General features: G+C 34.8%; 1 protein-coding gene across 10 annotated transcripts in view; it reads left to right on the forward strand.

Annotated features, from left to right (window-relative positions):
* The window catches only part of KIF13A (kinesin family member 13A), a 262,629-nt gene that overhangs the window by 84,209 nt on the left and 166,288 nt on the right, over window positions 1-12,132 (forward strand). For all 10 annotated transcript variants that reach the window (XM_074207196.1, XM_074207200.1, XM_074207201.1 and 7 more), the window contains exon 3: window positions 3,648-3,660. In XM_074207196.1, coding sequence (XP_074063297.1) covers window positions 3,648-3,660 — 13 coding nt within the window. The remainder of the gene's footprint in view (window positions 1-3,647; window positions 3,661-12,132) is intronic.

A 12,132-nucleotide genomic window follows, 5' to 3' on the forward strand; every position in this document is an offset into this window, starting at 1 on the left:
ACACTATGGTAGGCACTGATCATTGAAAGAATACAATAATCCCTTCCTACAAGAAGTTTGCTTTCTAATGAGCATATAAATAAGTATTTACAGAATAAATAAATTTACAGAACAAATACCATGTAGTTAGACTTGGGGAGTAGGAGGTAATCTGCATCTTGAAGAAAGAGGGAGTTTGTGATAGACTAAATAGCTTGCTCACATCTGGGTTTTACTAGGAAGAGGCCAGAATTCTGAAGGGATGAATTAGGACAGTAGCCATTCTATATTCATTCTAAGCATGTCACACTGTACTCAGGAAATGAGAGAGAGAAAGGGATAAGAGTTATATTGATATTCTTACATGATCTTTCAGCATTCTAAGTAAAGGGCCAGATGGTTTTGAGTGTTCAAAAACTGTGAAATAAGGTTTGTTTCCTGGGGGAAGGTGGGGGCACAGAGTGGGGAAGGAAATATTATTGGAATGGAGATGAAGAAAGGGTCATTTCATTATTGGCCAGCTGAGGAGGTGAAAACACTTCTGGCTACAAACCAGTACTTGGTCTTTGCCATTGGTGGTGATTGGCATGCAGCTGTGGTGTAGAGGAAGCACTTTAGAACCTTAAAGAGTCCTCTCACATTCTGTGTAGCTGATCCTGGCCTCTACTCCTAATCATCTTACTACCATTTATTTGGTTATTTGAAATATGGACCATAAAATTTATTAACTTCATGAGTGCTAGTTAATATGATTTCTGTGGTGATAAGTTAGAATTTTTGCCAACAAAACTTTTAACAGACTTTTCTAATTTTTTAAATTTCTCCTTTTTTAAAGGGAGGGGAAAAATATTGGATTTTTTTTAAATTAAAGATGCTGAACATGAGGTTTTCGGTATTGTTCCACCTGCTCAGAGCTTTCCATGAATAAGTATTATTTCTTTGTAATATTTCCCAACTCATGAAATAAATGACAAAATATTTCTTAGAATTAAAGTCAAGTACATTTGGGGGGGCAGTAAATATTTACCCTCTCTAAAAGTAGAATGATTTTGGAAATAATATTATTACATCTAGTTAAACTAGTTATTCTTGTACTTTGGCTATGGCTCCCCATCTCAGATCAAAGGAAAATTGTGTCCACTTTACAGTTCTGTGCAAGATACTTGTTATAAATTTTCTGCCTTCTACCCAAATTTCACTTCAGGAACAGAAAGGTGCTTTTATTTAATTTTTTGCAGTTTCAAGGGAAAATAAAATGCATTAACTTTACAGTTCCAGTAATAAGATAAATAGCACATACAAACTTAATGGACTTCCTTCCTCATAGACATGAAAGGGTAAACTTGTCTACCTGACTGTGGACCACATGTGTGTTCATTCATCTGTCTTATGCTTTGGCTCTGGTTCTTAATTTGTGCTCTGGGAGCTAAGTGAGATCTGTGGTAACTGAAAAAGAGCCCTGTGCTATTTTTACTTCTACCTTTTTTATTCCCATGCCCTTTCAGTGGAAAGTCAGTTTTCTCTTCCTGAGCTCCTCTTTAAACAAGGTCTAAAACTATGGGATTTCTTCCCCTTTCTCATGAGAATAGAGCTGAATGGCTAGTTTTAAAGCTTACAAATTGGTATAATCTAAGGGAAATTGGAAACAGTTCATTCAACAGAACCAAGAATCTTTGATTGTTAGAGCAGGAAGAGACCCTAGAGATCATTGATTCCTAGCCCCTTCATTTTTATAAATCTATTTGCAAAATCTCTTAAATTGATATCTAAACACTTAACTTCTCTGCAGAATTTTACCCCAGTTTCATTTGTAACTATTTCCAGAAGTGAATAGGTAATTATAAAAAAAAATAAAAACTTAATTGTTTAAAGAATACCACTAGAAGATAATATAGATCATTTCTTCAGGTGTCAAATCCATATATGTATATGATTTAAGCATTTTTAGTTAAATGGTATCAAAGAAATTTCCTCTAAGTGTAATTTTAGTAAGATTGTAATGTGTTTTTGAATTGTTAGTGTGAGGTTAAAAGCAAGATAAGATTTCTGGAACAATAGCAGAACTAACCAGTGGTTAGTACACAAGAAAATTTATTGAACTGGGCATTATAGTGCCTCCTTCTGCTACCTGAGAAGCTGAAACTGGTGGATTTCTTGAGCATAGAAGATCTGACCTGCAGTGAAGCTAAACCAACTGGTTGTTCCCACTAAGTTCAGAATTGATGTTTTGAGCTATTGGAAATAAGGAACTACCAGACTGACTGAAGAGGGATGAACCAGAAATGGAACTAATCACTGCTCATGTGCTGATCAGAATAGGACTAGGACTTGAGTACCTGCATTTCTAATCTGAGTAAGATAAAACAATTCTTTTAAAAAAATATTGGATGGAATGAGCAACTCTTGTTGACTGAAATTGGGAGCTCTATATGTTTAAAAAAATAAAGCATCATTTGAATTGAAACAATCAGTTTTCTTTCATTAGTAGCATATTTTCAGTCTAATGACATTTTGTAAAACAGAAGAGGCATTCATATATCAATGTATTAGATTCACAAGGTAAATTTCATAGGCACCACTTCATCAAATGACATCAATTATAGTCTCTACTATGTATAGAAGCTACTTAATGCAGTGAAAAGACCATTGGATTTAGGAATGAAAGATAGAGGCTTAAATCTTTGTTCTGAGGCTTAGTTAGCTTTACAGCTGTGGACAAGTTAAAACTTTCTGAACCTGAGGTAGATTATAGTACTTCTGCCTCCTTTGTAGTCTTTCTTGAAAAAAGTACTAGGTATATAAAAAAATGCTATGTGAAGTCAGACTGTAGCTATGATTTGTTGCTGTAGATTCCCACTGGGGTGTTGCTTCACAATTTTCAGGGTTATTGCTCTCTTCCCTTCTTCCTATTCTATCTTAGCACTCAGGGTTTGAACTCATTATTCCATCTATGCATTCAGTTGATAACTTCAAAGGACAAAATGCACTGGGAGAAAGTAAGGTTCAACTCTTGCAGTGATTAAGGCAAACTGCTTTAAGTAGGTTGTACATAAGCTTTCTTGCTTCTAAAATATCAATTTGCCTTATCTACCTGCATGAAAAGTGACATGAATTTAATAGAATATATATAGATAACTCAATAGTTTGATTGAAACTCCTATATAAATAAAAGTACTATTTATCCTTATAATATTAATAATAAAGTAATATTTGTCCTTATGCAGCTGTAAAGTACAATATTGATTTTATGAAATCCATGAGAAATTGTTACATTTTAGAAGCATGTGCTCTTAAAAAGTTTAATCATATTACAAAGATAGTGACACTTTTCTTGGTCTGGTATCTACTGTCTTACTTGTCCCTGAAAACTTAAAAAATCTCTTTGAATGACTCAGTGACCATTATTCCCAGGTTATAGAGGAAAGCATATTCTTTTGTATTTCTTCTTATTTTTTTTGAATAACCAGTTCATGTTAATTCCAAATATAATTTTAAAACATTGCCTTTTGACCACTATCTATGAAACAAAAAATGTGTGGGATATAATATTAAAGCTCCAGGTTCACCTTGTGTTTCTTCTTTTCTCTCTTTTCATTTCCTCTTTTATGATGGCTGTGCTGGCAACCCTCCTTACACCTGCTACTGATTTTTTTGTTTCCATCATCAAGAAAACCACCCAAGGTAAGTATCAATATGTTGTTTGGATTATGTATTGGCTCCGTAACCAAGGTAATTGGGATGGTATTTGGAATATTCTTACTGTGACTGTCTGATCTATCACATGACTTTCATGTAACACTTCTCTTCTCCACTGGGCAGTATGGGAAGACTTTAAAGAAAAGTTACTCTTTCAAGTCCAACACATGCTAAAGCACAGTCACTTAAAGAAGGAAAAAAAAGAGAGTAGCATATTTCCTGGTATCACTGATAGATTATGATACAGTTGCTTTCAACTACTCAAATGAACAAACATTTATTTAAAATGGTCCCTGTGCTATGTTAAGGATACAACAATGAGTGAATTAGTCTATATCTTCATAGATTGTATAGTGCAATAGGGAAAATGAAATGGGTCTCAAATATCTACATCTCAAATGTATCAAGTGACTAGGAGGTACATAATGATAAGAAAAAAATTTGAGGAACGATGGAGGACTTTCCAAATAGGACATATTATGTGTCTAAAAAGAGAAAAAGATTTGGATAGATTTACTAATTCAAATCAATGAACATTTTTTAGAGGACCACATCATGCAAAATATTTTCACTAAGTGTGTAGTTTTATACATACATATAAACACATATATAACACACATACACAAACTCGCATATGTTACATACCACTATACATCCCAATATAACATGTTTCAGCCTTCAAGGAATTTATATTACTATATAGAAATTAAAGAAATCTATAACCTATATTAGATAAATACAATACAGATATTATGTAAGAAGGCAAACAAATGAAAGATATAAAGAAAGTTTATTGTGTTGAGTTGAATCATTTGTCTGATTTTTTGTGACCCCATTTGGGATTTTCTTGACAAAGATACTGGAGTGGTTTGCCATTTCCTTCTCCAGCTCATATTACAGATGAGAATACTGAGTCAAACAGAACTAATATTTACTAGCTATCAAATTGAACTCAGGTCTTCTGATTGCAGGCCATCTCTTCTATCCACTGGGCTACTTTTGCTCTTCAAAGAAAGTATTCTAGGAAAACTTTGAAAAGAGAAAGAATTCTTTCACCTGGTTTGGGGTAAGGGAAGGCTTTCTGGAGGAGGGGCAGTTGAATTAATCTTGGGGGGGGGCAAATTTCAAGCAAATAGATAAAGCATTTGCTATTTGCCAAACACTATGTTAAGCAAAAGAGGAAGGAAACACATTCTTAGAAAAGATAACTCAGATCCAAAGGAAAATCTCCAAATCTTCTTTTAGATATAAATTTAACCTCTCCCTCCCAAGTAAACTTTTCCTCATAACTACCAATAATCAGAAAATCTACTGATAAAAGTTTGATTCCTTTCATTCTATGCAATCTTTAGTAGTGGTGGTAAAATAGTGCAATTGTAAAAGAGAGAGGAAATGGGGTAAAGATTTGGATTATCATACTTTCAGTAATTGAGAATTCACAGTATTATCTAAGGATGTCTTCTTGTGAGCCAAAGGACCTGGGCCCTTGGTATTAAAAGAGAAATAGAATCTGTTCCTGGCCCTTGGAACTGATTATAGGTATGACTCACTGAGATCTTGCCAGTCACCTGCAAAATGAAGGTATCACTATACCTATTCTAGCGTCAGATACCTCAGTCTAGCTGCTTTGGCCTAGAACTGGGTTGGTTAAGTTTGTTTATGGAGCTATGCAGGCTAAGTTGATTCTTGGAACATTGGAAACCACTGCTAGGGGTGGGAGCAATGGTGGAGATGGGAAAGAAGTGTTGAAGATTTAGCCTATAAAGTAGGCAACTTGAATAATGTCTGTGCCAGGCAGATAAGTATGGATTTTATTTTTTTTCCTTTCCTTCTCCTCTTGCTATTACTCCCTTGAGGTAGAAGGGCAAGATGCCCAGACCTCATTTTCCTGTGCTTTTCATTTTTTCTCTTTTTTTAAACCAGAAATAGTTGGAACCAGTCACTTGAGCAGTCTTGGACATTTGAAAAAATGTCTATTACGTATTTAGTGAGGGAGATTTGCCATTTATATTATTTTTATTATTATTAGCAGGCCTAAAGAGGAGTCAGTATACCTCTTACTCCCCACTGGCATCACTAAGCACTTTTTCTGCCAACCCCTTAATGCTGTCATCTCTGCATCCTTGGGAATTATCCATATTGATACAATAATCTCATCTCCTAGATCATAGTCCTCTTCAACCTAACCCTTTCCTCTATCCTTGATGATTTTAACTCTCATGCTTGTTGGCTTCCTTAAAAACAGCCTAAATATCACTAGAACACTTTTTTCATATTACCTTCTATCTATTCTTTTCACATCTTGTAAGTACTTATTTATAATTAGAATGTAAACTCCTTGAGAGAAAGGGATTATTTTTTTCTTTTCTCTGTATACTTAATAGTAGTAGGACCACAAACAATGGTTATGGTATGGACATTGGACAAGTTGCTTCAACTTTCAACAATCTAGGCTTCTCTCCAAGATTTAAAGGGTCAAATACAGATCCCTAGGGCACTCTGTTTGAGACTTTATTGCTAGTTAATATGGACTTGTTAATGACTGTTCTTAGAATACTTCTAATAAACTGTTTGTAAGCCACCTGTATTTTAATCTATCGTCTATTTTTCCATTCTTTCCAGAAAAATATCATTATAAACTTTATCTTTGATAAAAGATTTGATAAAGTTTTGATTAAAAATCTGAGGAAAACTGATCTTCCAGTTTAGGAGATCTGTTGAAAAAGGAAACAAGTGTAATATAGTATGACCTGTTGGTTTCTTTTCTTAGATGTTCATTTTTTATAACATTCTGGAGTTTTGCCTAAAATTCAAGTCAAGCTCAGTAGTCTATAATTTGTAGTTTCTGTTTTCTATTTTTTTTAAAAAATTGGGGTCTCATTTGCCCTTTTCCAAAATATAACTCATAAATGTTCATTAGTTACTTACTATTTTCAAGGCACTGTAATTAAATCCTGTCTTCAAAGAGGTTTACATTTAATGAATATGATATTTATTCCAAAAAAATTTCTATTTATTCAATAAATATTCATTGAGTTGCCTGCTATGTGCCACCCTATAGAAAATGCTAAAATTTCTTTGTGGAGAAAGGGAATCGAATGTATATTTTTCCATTTTTCCTTAATAGCAAAGGCTTGATAGAGATCCAGAGAATGTTTAGAGTTAAATTTTATTCATCATTTATACATCTAAATATACTTAAAGATATATCTAAAAATAAAGAGTTAAACCCATATCATGTGAGACAGGGCTAAAGGAGAAGAGAGTGGCACTTGACACCTGAGTTTCAGGAGATGAGGAAAAGAGAAGAGGGAGCGCACAGTGAATGAATTCAATTATTGACTTCCAGTCAAGATAGCAGAGAGAAGCCAGGAAATGTTTTAAGCTCTCCTGGCCTTCTCTCGGAACTATCATGAATCAAGCTCTTAACAGATTTTGGATTCACAGAACCCAGAGAAGAACCAAAGAGAACAGCCCTGAGCAAGGTCTGTCACAGGGGAACTCAGGTTTGCCCAGGAGCAGAGAGAAAAGAGCAGAGAGAAGAGACCCAGATAATGAGCAATGAGGTGAGTCTGGGACTCTATCCTGAGAGCAGCAGCAGAACATTTTGCTTTGTGCATGGTGGACCAGAGAGTTCCAGAGCAGCAACCCAGATATCTAGCTGGTTAGCTCAACCTGGAGCCCCCATATTTTCAGCAGAGTCCCCGTATTTCCAGCTGAGGGCTCCCTACCCCATTCCTGTGGGAGGGCTTTTCTCCAGAACAAACACTATAACAGCTCCCAGGCCTTGTCCTAAGGCTCAGATATGGGTGGCAGATCTCCCCCAGCACTGATCACTGATTAAGTTAATTAACTTTCTAGCCTGAGGGCCCAGTCCTCAAGAACAGCCCAGATCCTGCCTCTGTCCACCCCCCCACCCCACCCCCAGGCATAGGAAGTGGGCCACCAATCAACATCACAGACCATCCAGAGAAAGCTTCTGGCATTCCTTACAGGCTGACCCACTGAGTAACCCCCTGAAGTGGGAAAGGCCTTTAGGTATCTCAACACTGAAGGTCTATGAACCAGCCCCTCCACCAACACAAGACCCTAGGAAAAGGGCCCACAATAAAGAAAGACCAGCACAGGTTGGGGTCTATTGAATGTTACCTTGAAAGCAAGATCCTCACTCAGAGAGTCCTGGAGCTTCAGAGAAGAGTATGAATTCATCTCCAACCCAGAAAGAATTCTTAGAAGAGATTAGAAAGGAGCCAAAAATCATGTGGGAAAATTGGAAAAAGAGAAAATTAACATCTTACAACAAGAAAACATATTTTGAAAAATACAATTGAACAAGCGCTAAAAGAAAATAATTCTCTGAAAAACAAAATTGGGCAAATGGAAAAAGCCAACTCCTTCAAAAATAGAATTGGCTAATTGGGAAAGGAGGTGCAAAAGGTAAATGAAGAAAGCTTCTCTTAAAAAAAGATTGGAATCTGTGGAAACTAATGATTTCATGAGATACAAGAATCTGCTAAACAAAGTAAAAAAATGAAAAAATAGAAAAAAATGTAAAGCACCTCATTGGGAAAACAATAGACCTGAAAAGTAAATCCAGGAGAGACAATTTAAGAATCATAGGACTTCCTGAAAACCCTGAATTATAAAAAAAGCCTGGACTCCAACTTTAGGATATAGTGAAGGAGAACTGCCCTGATATCCTGGAGCCAGAGGGCTAAAGAGTCATTGAAAGAACACATTGATCCCCTCCTGAAAGAGATCCCAAAGTGAAAACACCAGGGAATACTGTGGCCAAACTCCAAAACTATCAGATCAAGGAGAAAATCCTGCAAGCTACCAGAAAGAAACAATTCAAATATCAAGGAACCACAGTCAGGATTACACAGGACCTAGCTGCATATAATATTCTGGAGAGCAAGGGAGCTTGGGATGCGGCCAAGAATGCACTATCCAGCAAAAGTGAGACTTCCCTTCTAGAGGAAAAAGTGGATATTTAATGAAATAATAGGCTTTCAAGTTTTCCTTATGAAAAGACCAGGGGTAAACAGAAAATTTGGTCTTCAAACAGGAGACTCAAGAGATACATGAAAAGGTAAACAGGGGAAAGGAAAAAAACCTATTATTCAATAAGATGAAACTAGCTACATCCCCACTTAGGAGGAAGATTCTCACAATTCTTTATAAATGTAACTCTATTAGAGGGAATATACTTAGCGAGAAGTAATGGACACTCATGGCTTGTTTGTGACTCTGATGGAAAGATTTAAAAATAATATCTCCTTTAAAAAGGGGGACAGTAAAGAGACAGGAGGAAGGGGGAGATTGAATGGGTTAAATTACTTCACATGAAGAGGTACAAAGGATCTATTACAATAGAGAGGAAGAAGGGAGGAGATGAGAACCACCCGAATCTTACTCTCATCAGATTTGGCTCAAAGAGGGATTAACACACATTTTCAATTGAGTTTAGAAAGTTAATTTTTCAGGAATTAAGAAGGTAAAGGGGAAGGGGGGAAGAAAAGAGGAAAGAGGAGGGGAATTGGATGGAAGAGGGCAAGGAGGTAGTGTTCAGAAGCAAAGTACTGGGAAAGAGGGATAAGGTGAAAAAAGGGAGAAAATACAGAGGAAGGACAGCATTGAGGGCAATAAAGAGTAATTATAACTTTGAATGTGAAATTACCTGAGTTCAAATCCTACCTCAGACACTTAATAATTACCTAGCTGTGTGGCTTTGGGCAAGCCACTTAACCACATTGCTTTGCAAAAACTTAAAAAAAAAGTAAATGGATATCTGAGTGGATTAAAAAACAGAATCCTACAATATACAGCTTACAAGAAATGCATTTGAAGCAGAGAGATACATACAGAGTAAAGGTAAAAGGCTGGAGCAGAATATATTATGCTTCAGCTGAAGTGAAAAAGTCAGGGGAAACAATCTTTATCTCAAAAAAAAGCAGCTGCAAGAATATATACCATTAAAAGAGATAAGGAAATTATATCCTCCTAAAAGGTACATTAGACAATGAAGTAATTTCAATACCAAATATGTATGTACCAAAACTATTAGAGGAGAAGCTAGATGAGTTACAGGAGAACATAGACAGCAAAACTCTACTGATGGGAGTCCTCAACCTACCTCTCTCAGAATTAGATAAATCTAACCAAAATTAGATAAATCTAACCAAAATAAACAAGAAGGAAATTAAGGAGGTTAATAAAATGTTAGAAAACCTATACATGATAGACCTCAGGGGGAAATTGAATGGGGATAGAAAGTAATATACCTTTTTTTCTGCAGTACATGGTACCTACACAAAAATTAACCATGTACTAGGGCATAAAAACTTCATAATCAAATGCAGAAATATTGAATACATCCTTTTTAGACCATAATATAATAAAAATAACATGCAATAACGGGCCATGGAGAGAGAGATAGACCTAAAACTAATTGGAAACTAAATAACCTCATTTGAAAGAATGATTGGATCAATCAGCAAATCGTAGAAAAAATTAGTGATTTCATCCAAGACAATGACAATAATGAGACAATATATGAAAACCTATGGGACACACTCAAGGCAGCTGTCAGGGGCTATATTATGTCTTTAAATGCTTATATGGATAAATTAGAGATAGAGGAAATCAATGAACTGGGCATACAACTAATAAAGTTAGAGAAAGTACAAATTAAAACCCCCCAACTAAATACCAAATTAGAAATTCTAAAAATTAAAGGAGAAATTAGTAAAATTGAAAGCAAGAAAATTATTGAATTAAAAAATTGAGTTGGTCTAAGAAAAAAAATCAATAAAACAGATAAACCTTTGTTTAATTTGGTTTAAAAAAAAGAAGAAAACCAAATTACTAGTATCAAAAATGAAAACGGTGAATTCATCACCAATGAAGAGGAAATTAAAGTAATAATTTGGAACTATTTTACTCAGCTGTATGCCAATAAATTTTATAATTTAAGTGAAATGAATGAATATTTAGAAAAATATAAATTACTGAGGTTAAATAAAGAAGAAATTAAATAGTTAAACAACCCTATCTCAGAAGTTCAGTAAACCATCGATGAACTCCAGGTCCAGATCCATTCACAAGTGAATTCTATCAAACATTCAAGGAACAATGGGATCCAATTCTATATAAACTATTTGGGAAAATTGGTGAAGAGAGAACTATGCCTAATTCCTTCCATGACAGCCATATGGTACTGATACCTAAACCAGGAGGAGTCAAAACAAAGAAAGAAAATTATAGATCAATTTCCCTAATGAATACGGATGCAAAAATCTTAAATAAAATATTAGCAAAGCAATTACAGCAAGTTATCACTAGGATAATACACTACAACCAAGCAAAATTTATTCCAGGAATGCAGGATTGGCTCAGTATTAGGAAAACTGTCAGCGTAATTGGCTATATCAATAACAAATCTAACAGAAATCATATGATTATCTCAATAGATGTTGAAAAAGCTTTTGACAAAAATACAGCACACATTCCTACTGAAAACAATAGAGAGCATATAGGAATAAATGGATTGTTCCTTAAAATGATAGGCAGGATCTATTTGAAGCCATCATTTGCAATGGGGAAACATTATATGCAATGGGAAAAAGCTAGAAGCATTCCCAATAAGATCGGGGTGAACCAAGGATGCCCATTATCACTACTATTATTCAATAATGTATTAGAAATGTTAACTTCAGCAATAAAAAAAGAAAAAGGAATAGAAGGAATTAGAATTGGGAAGAAAGAAACAAAACTCTCTTTGCAGATGATATGATGATATACCTAAAGAATCCTAAAAATCATCTAAAAAACTGCTGGAAACAATTAGCAACTTCAGCAAATTCACAGGATATAAAATAAACCCACATAAATACTCAGCATTTCTTTGTGTGTGTGTACACACACACACACATACACACACACACACACACACACATATATGTATGTATGTATAACAAGATACAGTAGCAAGAGTTAGAAAGTGAAATCCAATTTAAAATAATTTCAGAAAATACTTGGGAGTCTACCTTGCCAAGGCAGACTCAGAAATTCTATGAAAACAACTATAAAACACTTTTCCCACAAATAAAATCATATCTAATTAAAAGGTCACATATCAACTGCTCATGGATAAGCCAAGTTAATTTAATGGAAATGGCATTTCTACCTAAATTAAACTACTTATTTAGTACCATACTTATCAAACTTCTAAAAAAAATACTTTATTGAACTAGAAAAAATTGTAACTAATTCATATGGAGAAACAAAATGTCAAGAATATCAAGGGATTTAATGAAAGTGCAAAAGAAGGTGGCTTAACCTTACTAAATCTAAAATTATATTATAAAGCATCAGGCATCAAAACTGTCCGGAACTGGCTAAGAAATTGAGTGGTAGATCAGTAGAATAGATTATATACACAAAAGTGACAGCAGG

This window comes from Macrotis lagotis, chromosome X, assembly GCF_037893015.1.
Source record: "Macrotis lagotis isolate mMagLag1 chromosome X, bilby.v1.9.chrom.fasta, whole genome shotgun sequence".
Taxonomy (NCBI): Eukaryota; Metazoa; Chordata; class Mammalia; order Peramelemorphia; family Peramelidae; genus Macrotis; species Macrotis lagotis.